Source organism: Anoplolepis gracilipes, chromosome 6, assembly GCF_047496725.1.
Source record: "Anoplolepis gracilipes chromosome 6, ASM4749672v1, whole genome shotgun sequence".
Lineage (NCBI taxonomy): Eukaryota > Metazoa > Arthropoda > Insecta > Hymenoptera > Formicidae > Anoplolepis > Anoplolepis gracilipes.
In genome coordinates this window covers 5,101,220-5,120,697 of record NC_132975.1, presented here as the reverse complement: position 1 = coordinate 5,120,697, position 19,478 = coordinate 5,101,220, and the positions used below count along the sequence as shown (strand labels likewise).

General features: G+C 31.6%; 1 protein-coding gene across 8 annotated transcripts in view; it reads left to right on the top strand.

The window, feature by feature from the left end:
- LOC140666576 (EGFR adapter protein) overlaps positions 1 to 19,064 on the top strand; it is a 93,082-nt gene extending 74,018 nt beyond the window's left edge. For all 8 annotated transcript variants that reach the window (XM_072893902.1, XM_072893903.1, XM_072893904.1 and 5 more), the window contains 6 exons: positions 9,390 to 9,536; positions 10,680 to 10,862; positions 11,205 to 11,638; positions 11,736 to 11,954; positions 12,153 to 12,324; positions 16,154 to 19,064. In XM_072893902.1, the coding sequence (XP_072750003.1) occupies positions 9,390 to 9,536; positions 10,680 to 10,862; positions 11,205 to 11,638; positions 11,736 to 11,954; positions 12,153 to 12,324; positions 16,154 to 16,363 (1,365 nt within the window). In that variant the 3' untranslated portion in view covers positions 16,364 to 19,064. The remainder of the gene's footprint in view (positions 1 to 9,389; positions 9,537 to 10,679; positions 10,863 to 11,204; positions 11,639 to 11,735; positions 11,955 to 12,152; positions 12,325 to 16,153) is intronic.
- Positions 19,065 to 19,478: the final 414 nt, after the last annotated feature.

Here is a 19,478-nt window from a genome sequence, read left to right as displayed (position 1 = left end):
CTCAAGGGTATAGTAGCAAACTGTATGGGTCACAAAGTGGGCATATTGTCCTACGATGATGCACGATTCATGCATCACTACGTCTTTAAGTTTACCGCTCATTGTCGAGGACCCCCATACGATAAACCGTTTAATTGCAAGAGTAGACCCAATCAAAGCTACGTCAATCATTTGAGTTGCTCCCGTAACTTGATATAAAAAGTCCACGTCAATAATGTTTTAATGAATGTTTCTCTTACATTATTACAAGCATGATTTTTCCATTTTGGCTTGAGTACTTTTAACAATTTAAAAATGTAAAATTAACTAAGCAAAAAAATTAATGGTCCACTTTCTTCCATAAAAAATGGCCAATTTTTAAGTAGTTGCAATTTCCTTAAAAATCAGATTGAGATCAATAAAAAAGCGTTCCAAAGCTTAAAGTTTCTAGTTTTAGAATGATTTTCAATTCCTTCTATTCGTTACAAAATTACATTGTAAGAAAGCAACGTCCGTCGATTGAACAAATTTTTCAAAAGTTTGTCCAAGAATACCGAATTAAAAAAACAATCCTAGCACGATTTTATTAATTGGGTATCAAAGAGCAGAGTTTTAGCTTCAATTTCTTTTTTTTAACGAATGTTCTATGGTTTTTTTTTAGGCGAGATATTCATTATTAAAGCAAAATAGAGTTATTGATTCTGAACGCTTATAATTAATGGAAAAATGATACAATAATCATTAATTCAAGTTTTGGAAATGTATAGAAAAAAACTTAACACTTTGGTTTTTTGTACGAGTAACTGGAATGCTTTATACTTGTAAATGATGTAGAGTTCATGAAAATTTTAACGTTTTTTCATTAACTTTCTTTGATTTAAATAAAGAAAGATAAAACTGTAATTTTTACTTGATTTTTAAGTAACAATTACGCTTTAAAATGAATAATGATTGAAAAGAACAATAGGAGCATTTTAAAGTGCAAACTTTTTTCTTTAAACTGCTTTTTTAATGATTATTGTACGATCATTTTTTCACTAGTTATAAGCGTTCATAGTCAATAGCTCGATTTTGCTTTAATAATGAATATCTCGGCGAAAAAAATTATAGAATATTCGTTAAAAGCAGAAATTAAAGCTAAAACTGCTCTTTAACACTCAATTAATGAAATTATGTTAGGATTGTTTTTTTAATTGGTATTCTTGGACAAACTTTAGAAAAATTTTTCAATCGACGGACGTCACTTCTTTACAATGTAATTTTCTAACGATTAGAAAGAATTGAAAATTATTTAATGATTTTAAAACTTTGAGCTTTGAAATGCTTTTTTAGTGATCTTATTCTAATTATTTTTAAGGAACTACTTGAAAATTGGCTTTTTTTTATATGGAAGAAAGTGGTCCTTTAATTTGCGTAGTGTATTTAAATAAAATTAAACAAATAAAATAAATATAATTATTTTTATCAAGAAAAATCGCGCATAAATAAATTTTAGTAGAAAAAAGAAAATTTAGAAAATCTCGCTTCGATTTATACAAAATACATCCTAGACAACACACGATATTTATGATAAATTTTTTTTGAAATATTATATAAATATTTTATTCATTCTCTATTACATTACGAGGAAAAGAATCATAAAAACTGTATTTATTCGACATATTATTAAAATATAGATTAAATATTTTATATAACATTTATGGTAAGTATAAAAATAAATATTTGTAGTAATATTTTGTAAATATTTTTCAAATAATTTACTGGGATATTTATGATAAATCTTTATGATTTTTTAAATTTAGATTACATAAATATTTATAAAATATTTTTGATAAATATTCAAATAATTATTATAAATATTTTGTAGATTTATAATATTTTATAAATTATATTATATTATTTTATAAAGTATTTTATAAAGTATTTTTTATAAATATTGTTTGCTGTCTGGTATATACATATAGGTTGTCAATCTTGGTGGAATTAGTAATTAAATAATAGTCATTAATTAATAATCATGAAAAAGCCTTTTAGATTGAAACTTTATTTGTTAAAAAAAAAGAGAAAATTTAGCCACGCGTAAGAGGACGAAAATTGTCATAATACTATTATAGTAACATTTTGGCATCATACATCTGCTAAATATGAAACAGATGGTATAATTCTAGCAGACTCCAGTCGTAGCGTTAATTGCTGATCAAAGAGATTATGCAACGATTGTTCTTCATCTGCGCTCCCTGATTCATTCTAACTATATTCGATCTAATCTTCGACCGATTTCACGTTACGTTGAACAAAGTGCTTGCATGGTCAAACGATATTTCGGTTACTATCACAGAATTATACAACCTTTTCTCATGGATTTCCAGCTCACTCCTAGAATCCAACATGCTCATAGCACTGTTGCCGAAATTATCATTACTAAATCAATCAGTCTCTGTCTCTTTTTACAGCCCCAAATATTCGAATGATAATTTCTTTTTATACATTCTTTTTATATGTATAATCGAGTCTTGGTATTTATAGATGCAATTAAACAAAGATAAATTATGACGTTCGTTAAAATTTATTATGCAAACACTTATACATATATATATATATATATATATATATATATATATATCTTTTTTTTCGGAAAAGGCATTTTCCTTCGAATTTATTTTAATTCAATTTACAAGATAAATTTTGACATTCATGAATAACTTGTGTAATCGTGACGAATTGTTGTAATGATTATTTTATTAACGGTGTACGCATCGAGTCAAATTGCATCGATATGATAGCGCGTAACGGTGAAATTTGAGATATCGAATATTTGACATTCGAAATTGCTGTACCCGTCATGAGCAGGGGATCTTGATGCCTAGAGTGGGGTTTTAAACCTTGACTCGCGTTTTTTTGAAATTGACAATCTTGAATATCTTGAATCGCAATTCCTTTTTTTATAGATAGAGCTTGAAATGATACGACAGGGAATCGCCATTAATTTTATTTTATTAATTATAACTATTTTATGTGGGAATGGAGCAATTGAAGTTTGCAAAGGATTGATTCGATCTTGTCATCTTTAATGAGCGCAAACTTGATAGCAGGCAGGTAGATGGAACACAATGAAAGATCGCGAACAAGTGAACAAAAGAAGCGATAAGAGACAGAGAGAGCAATTATTAGTAACGATAATTTCGAATTCTTTTTGAACTCTGCGAGCTGGAAATTCACAAGAAAAGGCTGTACAATCTTGAGGTAGCAAATAGAAAAAGAAAACAAGGGAATTAGAGGGTAGAACTTGAGGGTCTATTACGCTGTCGCCATCGATAACGATGATGTAGCACAGGTAAGAGAAGCGATGATACTGGTGATACTGGTCGTTGGTGCAATGTAATGACACTCTCAGAGCAAATGTTCTTACTACGTTCCGTATTCCAGAGAACTTTTCCTCTCCAGCCATTTATCCGCCGGCGAGCGTCGCGTCGTCGAGGTAAACCAGAGAAACCGAAGTGAGGGAAATTCAGAAGTGTGACGAGGGCCATCCCTACCTCGAACGCTATTATTACGAGTATACCGGCTTGTACGACGGTCGATGGTAGTGGTAGACCGGGTACACGGGACGGGAAATCTAGAGGAGCTGGAGATATGGCCGTGACCGCGCGGAATGTCTGGAATGTAGCCCGTCACGCTGCACCGGCGCAAAGCCATGGCGCGATCCATCGCTCTTTCGGTCCTCTTTCCATTCGATTCTGGCGTGTCTTTCGTCTTTTTGCCAAGCAGCGCAGACAGTGAATCAAGGTGAAGAATAAGACGAACTAAATAGCTCGCCAAAAAATCACTATTTTTCCTTTCCTAAAGTCTACCCAATGTTCCATCGCGTGACATCTGATTCTTTTGAATCGATTTTTCCGACATTTTATCTTGAATTGTCCTTCGGTCTTCTTGTAATTTGAGAAAACATTGCTGAATAAAGGATATTGCCTAGACAATATAGCGGTATGATTGCTATTGACCGATCAAAACGAATCTGAATTCAAACCAGTGGTGAAGAGGGTCAGTGCCTGCTCGAGTCAATGTCCAGGACAGGGTAGAGAGGAGAGAAAGAAAGAAGAGTTGCCAGTGATGATTTCATCGCGCTTAAATTCCATCTCGGGGCGGGAATCTCAGGGCCGTATTTTCGATTGTCGGCCAGAGGGATCGAAATCGAAGAACCCAGCCACGAATCCGCACAGAGTTCCGCCCACAAGGGCGATAAATTCTTCCATGTAACATGCTGCGACATCTTTTGGTCTATTGCGAATAAGTAAGCTTCATTTTGTCGGAATGTTCTCTTCTTCACATTTCTGTGAAGTATCGTGTTTTGATGAGAGGGATGCGTGCGTGTTTTTTCCCTCGATAAATTAGTCCCTGGATTTTCTCTAAATATTAAGGGGATACTGAAGTACCGACCGAACAAAATCTAACCTAACAAAACAATATATTTACTTAATATAAAAGTTGCAATTTATATACATAAAATAAAATAGGTTTTCCCCTCTCAGAATTACATGAAAGAATATTTGTGAACTTTTAGAAATGAGCTTAGAAGCCTAGAAAAAAAATATTCCTTTAAAAACAAATGTTGTGCTTCTAAAAGTTCACAAATATTCTTTCATGCAATTCTGAGAGGGGAAAACCTATTTTATTTTATGTATATAAATTGCAACTTTTATATTAAGTAAATTGTTTTGTTAGGTTAGAACTCGGTCGGTACTTCGGTATAAAAATATTAAAAATATTTATATATATTTTAAAACACTAATATAATATTAACGGTTTGATTTCCAAAAAAAAAATCATTGTTTTCAAGTAGAGATATTATTATTCTTACTTTCAAGCAAAAATTTTATGCAAATTTCATATACGGCAATGAGAGAGTTTGTAATGTAACTAAATGACGATTTGTATATAAGTAAAATGGCGGAGAGGGAGAGAGGAGAGTGCTCGGCTATGACTTGGCGAGTTACAGAACGTGCGGCCGGTCCGCAATTATAGCTCAAGTCATTGCCTCGCTCCGCGTGCAAACGTAATTGAAATATCTCGTTCCTAGTGGAATCATTCGACCTGACCTCAAACCGCAAACCGTAAAATTATTCGGGAGAGCGGCGTTGCTGCGCATTTCAATCTAGAAGCTCGCCCCGCCATTGTCTTGCATGAGAGCGTATCATTAAAACGCATTACGTAATATCCCTTTCGCTCCGTTTTTTCAATATACCAAACGACCAATTTAAATGGCAAAATGTCTTTGTCAAAGCTCTTTTACAATAGTGCACGAACTTGCAAATCGATATATAGCATTGAAAAATATGCCTCTCAGCGCTCTTGGCTTTATAATTCTATCTTTCGTTTGCATTTTTATCGCTCGCAGGCTGATTCTGCCGGCGAGAAATGTATTTCCCACCTACCCTTCCCCCGATGTAAAGCCGGGATTTGCAAGGATTTCCAGGCCGCTTGCAACAATGTCCTAACAATGTCACAGAGATAGGTAAATACATAGGCAGGTATACTACATAGGCGAAGAATGCAAGCTAGAGTTCGAAACGTACGTATACATATACTCAACGATGCGAAACGATTGAATATCTGCCTCGCGACGAATTTTGCTCGTCCTGTGAAAGGAAATGTTGCACACCCAGACGCGAGATGTTCTCGTTTCCTATGTGCGTATAATGTGTGCCCTTATTAGATCCTCGTCGGATCCTCCAGCGTTCATTAACACGCAACCCCATATAGCACAGAAATTTGCAGTAACATTGCAACAACGTTGGAATATTGTATATTGCAGTGCAATGTTACAGAAACATTGTATAGGCATTTTGCAATATAGTTTAATATTATAGAAATATTTCAAAAATATTGTGAAAATGATATAGCAATGTTATAACAATATTTTTAATGTTATTTAATTGTGAAAATGATATGTCCTATCCCATACAGCACAGAAAGATTGTATACACATATTGCAACAATCTTTCACCGCAATATTGCAATATTGCAAATTTACTGCAAAATGTTGCTGCACCATTGTTATGGGATTGCAGCAACGTTAAAATGTCCGCCTTTAGGAAGATTGCAACGAAATATTATAGCAATATTGCAATGTCAAGAATTTTCAATAATGTATTGTTACTGCAATCGTCGACTAATGTTGCATATAAAACTTTTTGTTTCTGATACATAATCATACATGATAAAATATCAGAAGCATATGGACACATAAAATACAAAAAAGTTGAACTTAAATGTGCGGAATAATAATTTTTTTATCTAAAAAATATATAAATTTACATAAAATTATATATATAATTTATATATATATATATAATTTATTATATGTATAAATTTATAATATACATAATATTTCTTAGATAAATATTATTGCAAACATTTATTTAAGTTCAACTTTTTCATATTTTATGTTTCTTATACGTTTTACTCTAAAAAAATATAATTATAAAATTTTGATTTTGAAATTTTTCCGAAATATATGTTGCAACGACTGTGCTGATATTTTATAGATTTATATCCCTGTAATGTTTTTGTAATGTTTTATTGCAATTTGCAATATTGCAACGTTGCTGCAATGTAATTGCAATGATCTGTGCTGTATGGGATACTTATTATGGTTGCATCGTGCTTAGAATAAGTATACAAAAAGTTATAAATGCCTGCGTCATTATAATAATTATTTTTAATTTATAACAATTATTATTATTAATTATTATTAATTTATAACAACCCTTACAGCACGAAATATTGCTAAAATACTGCATGAATATTTCAATATTACGATATATAATTACAAATATTGCAGCGATAGTGTGCAAATATAAATTTAATATTATATTGGAGATATTACTGCTATATTTTAATGCAATCACGTATATTTCGCTAGTTCGTTCGCTTACCTGCGTTATCTATTCCGTATTCAAGTTTTTTTCATGAGAGGTATCTAAAGTCTACAAACACACCTAGTAACGTTATTTTTCTATCTTTATTCTAGCTTAATTTCTGATGTAATCCTACCGCAAGGATATCGAACTAATGGTTTCAAAATCTGACAAATAAGTATTATGCAAATAAGAAATATTTTGTAATATCTTGTAAATATTGTATTTACATTGCAGAAATATATATTTGAAATATGCAATACGATTTGAAATATATCAGTATTGTTATAGAAATATTGCACACTATAGTTTGAGAGCGAACATATCTATATCGTGGCAAGCTTTCAAAAATATTGCTTGTAATATTCCAATCTTGCAATACAATATTCCTACAATATTCGATCAATATACCGTGCTGTAGAGGAAAAAAGTATAATTAATATTACGAATTATTATTCAATACGAGATAATAATAGCTGTAAAATTAATTACCTTTTGCTAATTATTTATGCTATTGTAAATTTAGGTACATACGACTATCTTTAACGTGCATCAGCGCACATTAATATATCCAACCGAATTCGTTAAAAGGTAGCGCAAATTTTTTTATCCATTCCTGGTTCTGCATCCACTCTTGTATGCGTGTACTCGCACGATTCATCTGCATCTCGATCGGGTGTAAATACTGGACGTATGTAGTCAGGAGCTTTCTAAACACACATAGGAACGAAGCTGAGCTTGTGGCTTTCCACGAATGCTTATTACATATTCAGACTTCGCGTTTGCGCTGCTGCAGCGCGGCGTCTATTCGGACCGCTCGTTTCTCATTTAATCTGACGAGTCAGAAAAAAATCTAATTGGCTTGAAGGGCCAAGAAGATGGAAACTGAGAAAATGAAAACATTTTTTGTTGATTTGGTTTCTTTCGGACAAAATTATTTTTTTGTTTACCTTGCAAATGTGTATTTGTATTATTTGATATATTTCATTAAATTATAGTTTCAACAGGTTTTTGATTTTTAATTAAAAAGATAACGTATAGAAATCTCTCACACACACACACACACATATATATTTGTCAACAAAAAGTTAAAAAATATATTTTAAACTTCTCTGATAGAAATTTAATCGCAGCGTAATATAAAAACCTAGTTTAACTCTTGTAAGTAAAAGTTTGCAAGCTACTTCATTGATTGAATTATTTTGTGAATAATTCTTGAGGCATTTCTTCCCTAAAAAAATTAATTAATTTTACATGAATACTCGAACTAATTTCACTGCGCTGAACATAAACACAAGATTATGAGAACATTCTTAAAATTAAATTAAATTAAGAATGTTTAGCACCCATAATCGGAGCAAAAAGTAATCGAAATTGACGAATATATACTTTTCTTATATATCTTAATATATGATTGTTATAAAGGTTGCATAAAATCTTATTATTTATTCATAGCTAGAGTGTAGAAATATATTTTCGAACTTCTGTTGCTTTTTTCCGGACAATTTTTATGTTTTTTCAATTATAATAAGAAACTTGTATCATTGACGGTCCTCGATTTCAACATTACAGCACAAAATTTGAATTATAAAAATAAAAGAATTTATTCGTATAGAGTAATTTAAAATGTCAGAATAAAAATTTTAATAGTGAATAATGACAAAATATAGAAGATTGTTAACTATTTCTTTGATAAATTTAATAATTTGTCATTTCTCCAAGAAGAAAGAAATGTGACAACATGGTAATTTTTCATAAGTTGGTCAAATTGCAAATTGACATATGAGGCCTAGTCGCTTTTCGCTCACACGTTTATATATAGAGGCTTCTTTAGATGAAAAGATAGGTTATTTAAAATATCAAAAGAGGGCTCAGCTGAATGCTATGTTGCCACGTTTTCACAATAAATAATAGTCATCTCGGATAATAGGACGAAATTGAGAAAATTATATTCAATATCTTTTGAACTAGTCAGTACTTGACCAAAATTATGTGATCAAATATTTCCTCTATATTTAAACTATATTTTTGCAAATTTTGAATAAATTCCTATTATTATTTCTATCTATTTTAGCTGTTAAATCAACACGATCACAGGTTTTTTTATAAGATCTGTTTTAAAAAATCTGTAATCGTATCAATTTAAGGGCTAAAAAGGACAGAAATAATTATATTTATACTTATTTATATAAATAATTATACTTATAATTATATTAATACTTATAATTAGATCCACAAAATAATTATATTTATAATAATATCGACGGGTAAATTCATTGCAAATTAAAATCCTTATAACTTTTGATTGCTTCAATGAATCAACTCCAGATTTTTTTATAAGTCTCTGAACATGTATCAGAATAATCTGTGCAAATTTTATTAAATTCCTATATTTTTAAAAATAGGTACTAAACATCCTTAAATTAAAAATCTGCAGAGAGTTTTTTTCTCATATTAAATAAAATGTTAAAGTTTGATTTGTTTTATCTCCAGGCGGAGGAGCTGAATACCATCGTTGGCAATGCTTTCCGCATGGCGTACGTGGCACAGCTTCAGCGTCAACCGATCCTCCAGGATGTAATCTCACCGCGATCGACGCCGTCTTATCGCAAAGACAAACAAGAGCACCGAACGTCGTGGGTATGTTTTAAACATATCAAAACAAATTATAGTATCTATATACAATATATAATATATAATATCAAAACAAGTAACTGATGGGTGAATAATGGAAAATTTATAAATTATTATAAGATTTAAACAGAATTTTTAATAGCACGTCAGTGGCTAATAAGAAAGTGCTAATGAAAGTATAACTTAAAGTGCTAATGAAGTAATTTGTTTCTGTCGTCGACTAGCAAATTAGTTAAATTAAACTTTGCAAGCTCAACTTTACAAGCTAGTAGTATCGTGCCATCTGCTAGTTTTCTCACAAAAGGGCTGTGGATTGCAATTAAATAGTTTTAGCAATTAGCGGACAGCTCTCAGATCTTTCTTCTTAAAGATTCTGCTTACCGAGTTGCAGCGCAACGTTTGCTTTACAAACAAAAGATTGTACATAGAAAATGAAATGCAGATGATATCATTTCCAAAGATGAAGAAACGCTATATAAATGTATTGTAGTGCAATAACTTTTTTATCAAGAAGCCTTGCTTCAACAAAATAAATCGAAATAATTAAATCTGTTTATTCAAGTTGCATTAAATTTTTTTCCACGGTAACGCGCAAGTGTAATATTCCAGGAAATATTAGAATAGACACTGCAATATGCTGGAACTGACACGAGATATAGATATACCGGAGAAGAGGGCGAAGCGCTGGAACAGCTCCGCGGAAGAGCTTCTTAAATATCCAAACGCGAGTCGCGAAAGAGACAACGACAACCGTATCCTCTCCCGACGTGATCTCACGAGACTCACCGACTCCAGTAGTAGGTGTCCCGTTTACGGGCCGCGTTAATTATAAATTCGACCCGAGTCTCGCGTCGCGTTTCCAAGTAAACGGTCAGTCCACCACGGTCCGCCCAGAGTAGTCCTCGCCGCAGAAATCGCCCTGGGAATCGTGAGATTCCATCAAATATTTATCCGACTGTGACTAAATTATTCAATTTTTTTTATTTCAATTTTGCCTAAATTAACGATACCTTTGAGGTAGAGCCGTTTAAGGCGACGACAAACTCGAAAGGAAAATCTTTGATAGGACCTAAAAGGCACAATTGGCCTTAGATATAGGTTTAGATTGTCTTGAATTTTGGCAATGATAGCCGCCATTTTCGTTTATAGAACAAATCACTGTCCGGAGACGATACGATCGCCGCGGGAGCTTGCAGAAGTCCGTCGTCGAACTCGTGGTTGAAAAGTCGGACATCGCCCACCTCCAGGATTGGAAGGGGTTCATCTGCAACGGATATGAACGTGCAGCTCGGCAGCGCCGGCTCGCCCACGCTGCGACTTGCTGGCGTAAAGGTGAATTCATACAAGTGATAACAACAAACAACTCTACCACGGCTGCCTTGTTACATTCGAACGAAGCGAAAACGCATTTCAACCCTAGTCAAGTGGCAATTACAGTAGACTAACTTTAAAACGCAAAGTTTTATATATTTTTTGCCGCTCTAACTGTATATAACATGTGTTTCTTTTAATTAATACCGCTTCTCATCCATTTTGTGTGGGCGCAACACGTATAAATGTATTGCATCGAGAAGAAAAGAAATCAACGTTAATTAAAAAATGATATCAAATAGATAAATGATGGATACCTACAATGGATACTCGCGTTTCAAGGAATAATTCGAATAATTCCAGGCGCCGAACACGATCCCCGGTCTGCGGCCTTCGTTCACGAACGTTCTCGGACCTATAACAAACGAGAACGAACCGAAGAGCATATCCCAGCAGAGCACGCCAAGCAGCGATGAGAGCAACTCACCGACCGAGTTAAACTCGTACAAGAGGCTAACGGACAAGCCGCCGCTGATAAAGCGGCTGGCGATGGGTTTGACAGGTGGACGCGACGTTCTTGGGCTGAACGGTGAGGATGACAGCTGCCCGCTTGTCAGCGGTAGCAGTACGCCAACCAGCCCATCAAACAGGCCCCATTCCGGGGGCTACATAAACGAGGCGATCATCGACTCGGAGGGTACGAGACCGTCCTACAACAAGATCCCGCCGTCCGAAAGCCTCGACAACAACATCAACGCGTCCATCACCGCAAAGAACTTCAACATCGAGAACAACAGGTGAGGCACCCTGTTTCTCCTCTTCCTTCTTCGAAGCTGATCGAGTAATCGCGAGCGTATGACTTGTGAATGGCAGCTCTTTCATCTCTTTTTGTAGGATAGGACACAATTGCCTGGATTCGGCTACGGAGGCAGAATTTAAGTCAAAAAGAAGATCGCAAATTAGCACGTCGAGTAGCTCGGTACCTCCTGACGGAAGCACTCATGGCTCCACGCCAACTCCGCCACCTTTGCCCGAGAGAACAGACAGCTTGAATAATCGAAGCGAGGAGGCAGAGCTACGCAAGGCGCCCTGGTTTCAAGCTGGAATACCCAGGTTGGTCCAAACAAGTCCTTATTACATATCGGAGTAAGACACTAAAATAGCAACGTCGTTTCCAGCTAATTTTAAATATTCCTCCACTTCTCTTCCAATAGCGTAACTTATGTTAGATGAGTAAATAAGATTGTTTTCTCGTAAGAAGAGAAGATAAAATTCCCATTTACCATTAACACGGTACGACCTTGATTTCAGAGAGATAACGCTGGAAGTATTAAGCCAAGAGCCGGAAGGGGCGTTCATGGTGCGAGAGAGTACCAGTAAGCCCGGATGTTACGCCCTCTCCCTCCGCGTGCCCCGTGAATTCCAACCGAGCGGAATAGCCCATTATCTCATAATGCGTACAAACAAAGGATACAAAATCAAAGTAAGTTTCTCCTCTCGATACGCACTCTTTGTCGTATCGAGAATCAAAATAGTTTTCAACGCAAAACGTCTAAAGGAAAGTAAAGACTCTTGCAAGATTCTTGCAAGGAGTCAAAGTTAGTAAATCTTCTCCTTCGGAAGTACAACTTGAAATTCCCATAAATTATAACTCGATTAACATTTCTTTTAGAGAGAATAACAGCCGCTTATTATTTTAACAGACTTTTATCCGTACTAATTAATACGTTTATATGCAGCAAAAATTTACTTTTTCTTTACGTTGTATTAAGAATGTTTAGCACCTACAATCGGAGCAGAAAGTAGTCGAAATTGACGAATATATACTTTTCTCATATATTTTAATATATGATTATTATAAAGATTGCATAAAATCTTATTATTTATTCATAGCTAGAATATTCAAACTTCTGTTGCTTTTTTTTGGACAATTTTCGTGTTTCTTAAATTATAATGAGAAACTTTTATCATTGACGATACCTCGATTCCAACATTACAGCACAAAATTTGAATTATAAAAATAAAAGAATTTACTCGTACAGAGTAATTTAAAATGTCAGAATAAAAATTATAATAGTGACAAAATATAGAAGATTTTTAACTATTTCTTTGATAATTTTAATAATTTGTCATTTCTCCGAGAAGAAAGAAATGTGGCAACATGGTAATTTTTCATAAGTTGGTCAAATTACAAATTGACATATGAGGCCTAGTCGCTTCTCGCTTACACGTTTGTATATAGAGGCTTCTTCAGATGAAAAGATAAGTTATTTAAAATGTCAAAAGAAGGCTCAGCTGAATACTATGTTGTCATTTTTTCACAATAAATAATATGTCATCTCGGATAATAGGACAAAATTGAGAAAATTATATTCAATATCTTTTGAACTAGTCAGTACTTGACCAAAATTATGTGATCAAATATTTCCTCTATATTTAAACTATATTTTTGCAAATTTTGAATAAATTCCTATTATTATTTCTATCTATTTTAGCTGTTAAATCAACACGATCACAGGTTTTTTTATAAGATAGAAAATCTGTAATCGTATCAATTTAAGGGCTAAAAAGGACAGAAATAATTATATCTATACTTATTTATATAAATAATTATACTTATAATTATATTAATACTTTTACTTATAATTAGATCCACAAAATAATTATATTTATAATAATATCGACGGGTAAATTCATTGCAAATTAAAATCTTTATAACTTTTGATTGCTTCAATGAATCAACTCCAGATTTTTTTATAAGTCCCTGAACATGTATCAGAACAATCTGTGCAAATTTTATTAAACTTCTATATTTTTAAAAATAGGTACTAAACATCCTTAAATTTAGCATTGACTACACTTTTTAAAGAATAATATCTAAGACTGAAAGAGATGGAATTAATATTGAAATAAGCTACGGGTGGGAGGGGGGTGCTAATGCGCGAAGCTTATAGTAGCCAGATATTATAGGATACCGTGCCGCTATGAAGCTCCTAATACATTCGGATATTTAAATGGTCGAACTTCCCCCTTGCGTAGGATAGATTAAATGAGTCCGCGGACTTTGATAATCTCCGAAACCAGTATAAATGAGTTTTGTTGGATGTACCGTGTGGATGCCGTAGGGAAATCAAAACTCCGCTTTCTCTCTTTACCCTCTCTTTGTATGTATATATATATATATATATATATATATATATATATGTGCGTGTGTGTACATACTATCGCGGAATTGCATCGCTGTAACAGCGCAACACTCTAGATCCGAATGAATGCTGTACATATGCGATAATTTTGATACACGAAGCTCGCGTCTCAACACACATACAGTATATAATACATTTAATACCGGTTCATTATTGTGTGATGTTACGCTACACGCGCGTTTCCCTGCATGCCTTGCTGAAAATATGAGAAAAGCTATATTCATAATATCGCATTTCATTTTTGTTTTAATAATGTATTACATCATGCACTGTAATATAATATAATACGCATACGATAAATTAAGTAACATAAGATAAGCAAGCGTAATTAATTATATTGATTAATTATATTGCCGTCATGCAATTGTATTATTGTTGACAATACGATGACAGATAATTGGACTATGAATATAATAATAATAATATAATTTAGGACTATGAATATAATAATAATAATATAATTTAGGACTATGAATATAATAATAATAATATAATATAATAATACACTACGCAAAAAAATTAAACTGTAAATGTTGTAGAGTTCATGAAAATTTTAGCGTTTTTTCATTAACTTTCTTTAATTTAAATAAAGAAAGATAAAACTGTAATTTTTACTTGATTTTTAAGTAACAATTACGCTTTAAAATGAATAATGATTAAAAAGAACAATAGGAGCATTTTAAAGTGCGAATTTTTCTCTTTAAATTGCTTTTTTAATGATTATTGTACGATCATTTTTTCACTTATAAGCGTTCATAGTCAATAACTCGATTTTGCTTTAATAATGAATATCTCGGCGAAACAAATTATAGAATATTTGTTAAAAAAAGAAATTAAAACTAAAACTCTACTCTTTAACACTCAATTAATGAAATCATGTTAGGATTGTTTTTTTAATTGGTATTTTCTCTCTCTTGGACAAACTTTAGAAAAATTTTTTCAATCGACGGACGTCGCTTCTTTACAACGTAATTTTCTAACGAATAGAAAGAATTGAAAATTATTTAATGATTTTAAAACTAGAAACTTCGAGCTTTGAAATGCTTTTTTAGTGACCTTATTCTGATTATTTTTAAGAAACTACTTGAAAATTGGCTTTTTTTTATATGGAAGAAAGTGGTCCTTTAATTTACAGAGTGTATTTAAACAAAATTAAACAAATAAAATAAATATAACTATTTTTATCAAGAAAAATCGCGCATAAATAAATTTTAGTAGAAAAAAGAAATTTTAGAAAATCTCGCTTCGATTCATATAAAATACATTCTAGACAACACACGATATTTATGATAAATATTTTTTTGAAATATTATATAAATATTTTATTTATTCTTTATTACATTACGAGGAAAAAAAATCATAAAAACTGTATTTATTCGACATATTATTAAAATATAGATTAAATATTTTATATAACATTTATGGTAAGTATAAAAATAAATATTTGTAGTAATATTTTGTAAATATTTTTCAAATAATTTACTGGGATATTTATGATAAATCTTTATGATTTTTTAAATTTAAATTACATAAATATTTCTAAAATATTTTTGATAAATATTCAAATAATTATTATAAATATTTTGTAGATTTATAATATTTTATAAATTATATTATATTATTTTATAAAGTATTTTTTATAAATATTGTTTGCTGCCTGGTATATACATATAGGTGTTGTCAATCTTGATGGAATTAGTAATTAAATAATAGTCATTAATTAATAATCATGAGAAAGCCTTTTAGATTGAAACTTTATTTGTTAAAAAAAAAAAAATTTAGTCACGCGTAAGAGGACAAAAATAGTCATAATACTATTATAGTAACATTTTAGCATCATACATCTGCTAAATATGAAACAGATGGTACAATGTCACTACTTGAAAAATTAGCCTTTTCTTATATGAAAGAAAGTGGCCTTTTAATTTTTTTGCGTAGTGTATAATATAATAATAATAATAATGAAAACAGTATATCTTTCTTCTGTAAACATGTTTTAAGAATAGCTGTCAGAAAACAAAGATACTTAAAACGAAATAGGAAAGCATAAAATTTCAAATTACTAAAGAAAAAATGTTGTAATCTCAATAATTTTATACGTTCCAGGGCTTCACAAAAGAGTTTACAACGCTGACCGCACTAATCACTCACCATTCGGTCATGCCGGAATTATTACCATGCCCGTTGTCGTTAAGCCGATATAATCCGAGCTTCGTCAAGACTGATTCCAGCAAGGATTTCGCGGACATCGATTCGGATCCCGATTACAACACGCTGGCGGATTTTCGTAAAATGATGGCCGATCTAAACGTCTAGAACAAATCAACCAACCATTGAGAACAATATCGGTTTGGAATATTCGTGCAACCTTTTTTTTTTATACAAAAACGTTGCTTATCGATTCACCTAAAGATCGATTGAAAGGAACGTGAGGCACTATTTGTGGTACATTTATACCTGGCTTAACTTTGTGCCATCGAATGCAAAGAGCCAATGTCGTGTTTGCGATTGTCGCGAAGAGATTTTCTCGGAGTAATCGATATTGGCACAAGGTACGGATATTTAGGCGATGATTTAGATATCGAATCTATGTTCCGAAAAGACTCGCACAACCACCAGTGATACATACTCGTAAGTCATTAATAGGTCATTGATAAGGAATACGTAGCGTAGAAATAATTTAATACCTGCTAATGTTGTGGACGCGTGCGAATGTGAGAGACGTCGAACAATTTTTTATATATATATTATACAACACGCGCAAGATATTAATTTTAAGCTTGTTATTATATAACAGGTGAAGCGAAACAAAATTGCTATTTATTGAAAAAAAAAACTTTCACCTATTTTAAATTATTTTCACGTAACAGAATATCTATTATATTCAAGTGTAAGTTTCTCTGTGTTAGACTTTTAAAATAAACCGAGTTTTGTTATCGTTCGAATCGCTCTCGGTAGTTGTAACGATCGATTATGATATATTATTGTTATAAAATAATTATTGAGTAATTGATGGAATAAATAAAAGCATCGATAAATTACGTGAAAAAAAGAATAATTCCAAGCTTTAAAAAAATTTAAACAATATCACGTTGAAAAAGAGATTGTGTTAAAAATATGTCAGGATTGCGTTAAAAATACATGAGGATTAAAAGGAGAAACCGCTATAAATAAAATCTATATTTTCTGAAAGAAAAATCGATAACTCGCAGAAAACGTATAATATTCAAATATTTTGTCATCTTTCTCACAATTGTAAAAACTTGTCTGAGAGCGATCTAACAACTCGACTGACGTGATTATTTATTATCTCGTAAAATGTAATCGAAAATATATAATTATTATCGTGACCCACATAAACTATATCGACTGTTAGTCGCATTTAGAAAAGGCACTGAAAATTAGGCCAGATATTCCAATAAGATTGTAATATAACTAATCGCTTCTCCCTATTCGATTAGACTTCATAATTAGTCAAACGGGGTCTATTCTTGAGAAATTACGAAAAATACGCGAGTAATCGTGACATATTTTCTGTATATATATATATATATATATATATATATATATATCTCGAGGAAAAGACTTAACCACGAGAATCGAGCTATCTAAAAGTGTTCGAGCAAGATATATAATTAGCTCATTATCAAGTTTAAACGTGTCAAACTTGGATTCTTCCGTTATTATTTAATCGCGCAATCCCGATGATATATCGCAACCGAGGACTGAAAACGAAAATCAATTTCTTCTGTCTGCCAATATTGAAAATAGATCAAGTTATTTCAATTATCAGATGATCAATAATCTTAATATATATCTTGTGAAAAATATATAAATTGATGTGTGCGCGGGCAAAAGTCCTCTGCTCTAAATTTTGTTTCCTAGTCTATAACAGACGTAAGATATTAGTAAAATATTATTTATTATTAATTGTGTAAAACAAAGATGCACATTGAATGGAAGTAATCTTATGAAATAAGATTAAAAGTATATCTCGTTTTCTTTTAGTAAAAACAAAATATTTTTCGTTTTTAGTCCTCAATCACAATATTGATGTGTATATGTTGTTTATATGTATATATATTATAATCATTCCTATTCGATATTTCTATAACATATATTTAATTAGTCAAAGAGAATTAGCAAAAGGCATGGAATCATGAAAAATATGATTACTAAGAATATATAAAACTTTACTGAAATTTGAATTTGAAATTCGAAATATGGTAATAGGCGATATCCCTATAAGCGCACAACACTATATAATATTCAAAGCATATTCAAGGTATATTTTTAGAGGATATAATATTCCAAGAATATATCTCAAATATTATATAATATTATCCGCTTATAGGGATATATATAATTTAATTTCTCAATTATCCTAGTCTTGTACAGAAATTTCGAAATTAGTTACGACAATGAAAACTATACGATTATGTGTGAATAATTATCCTATTCGCTAACCAGATATAAATCGCGTACACAGTTTTTGTACACTGTAAAATAATTTTTTGTTAATCACCAGTATCATTGATATATTTTTTGGCTACATAAATTATCAAGACTATATCGAAATAAAAACTGCCAATATATCATATTTTTCATCAAACTAACAACATAAAATAACGATCATCATTTATAACAAAAATTATTAGGGAAGCAAGGATTGAAGTTGTTATAATTTAATGACTTATTTTTTTTAATGTTATAAATATACGAAAATGTAAGCGTGGCGTAAAATAACATTTTTCTATACTTGTAGCATCGAATATTAAATTTCCCAAAAATGCAGTTTCGATCCTTGTATTAACAAAATGGACAAATAAACATGTGCATCAATAGCGTATCGATGAGATACATAAATAGCGCATTGTGCTGGAAGAAAGCTCAGAAAGATGCATATTATGCATTAAAATCGTATGTATAATATGTATAATAGATTTGTGCGAATATGAATCCCTGCGACTTTCTACTTTTACAATGTGTTCTTGTGTAATGCTTTAACAACGCGAATTGCTAAGTCATTATAATAATGGAAGGAGGAATCTCATAGAAATATATTGTATTTCTGAAATTTTATTAAAAATTTATCACCACTTAAATTTTTTAAGATTACATGAAAATTGTGTAAAAGGGATATAACATGTTTTATATTTGTTAATCTTACATGATACAACGTACAAGAATTTTAATAAGCTTTTTGAAATATAAAATTAAAATAACGAGATAAATGAAAGGGAAATATTTATACTAGAAAACCGATTAAATCGCGTGCTAAAATAATCGCGCGAGGAGCGCAGCATAATCAGCTGTTGTAAGGTACGCTAGGTATGACATTAATCACTGCTTGAGGTTTGTAATGTTTTATGAATTTATTATCGCGATGCGTTATATATAATGTCAAGAGAAATTATTTATTACAATAAAT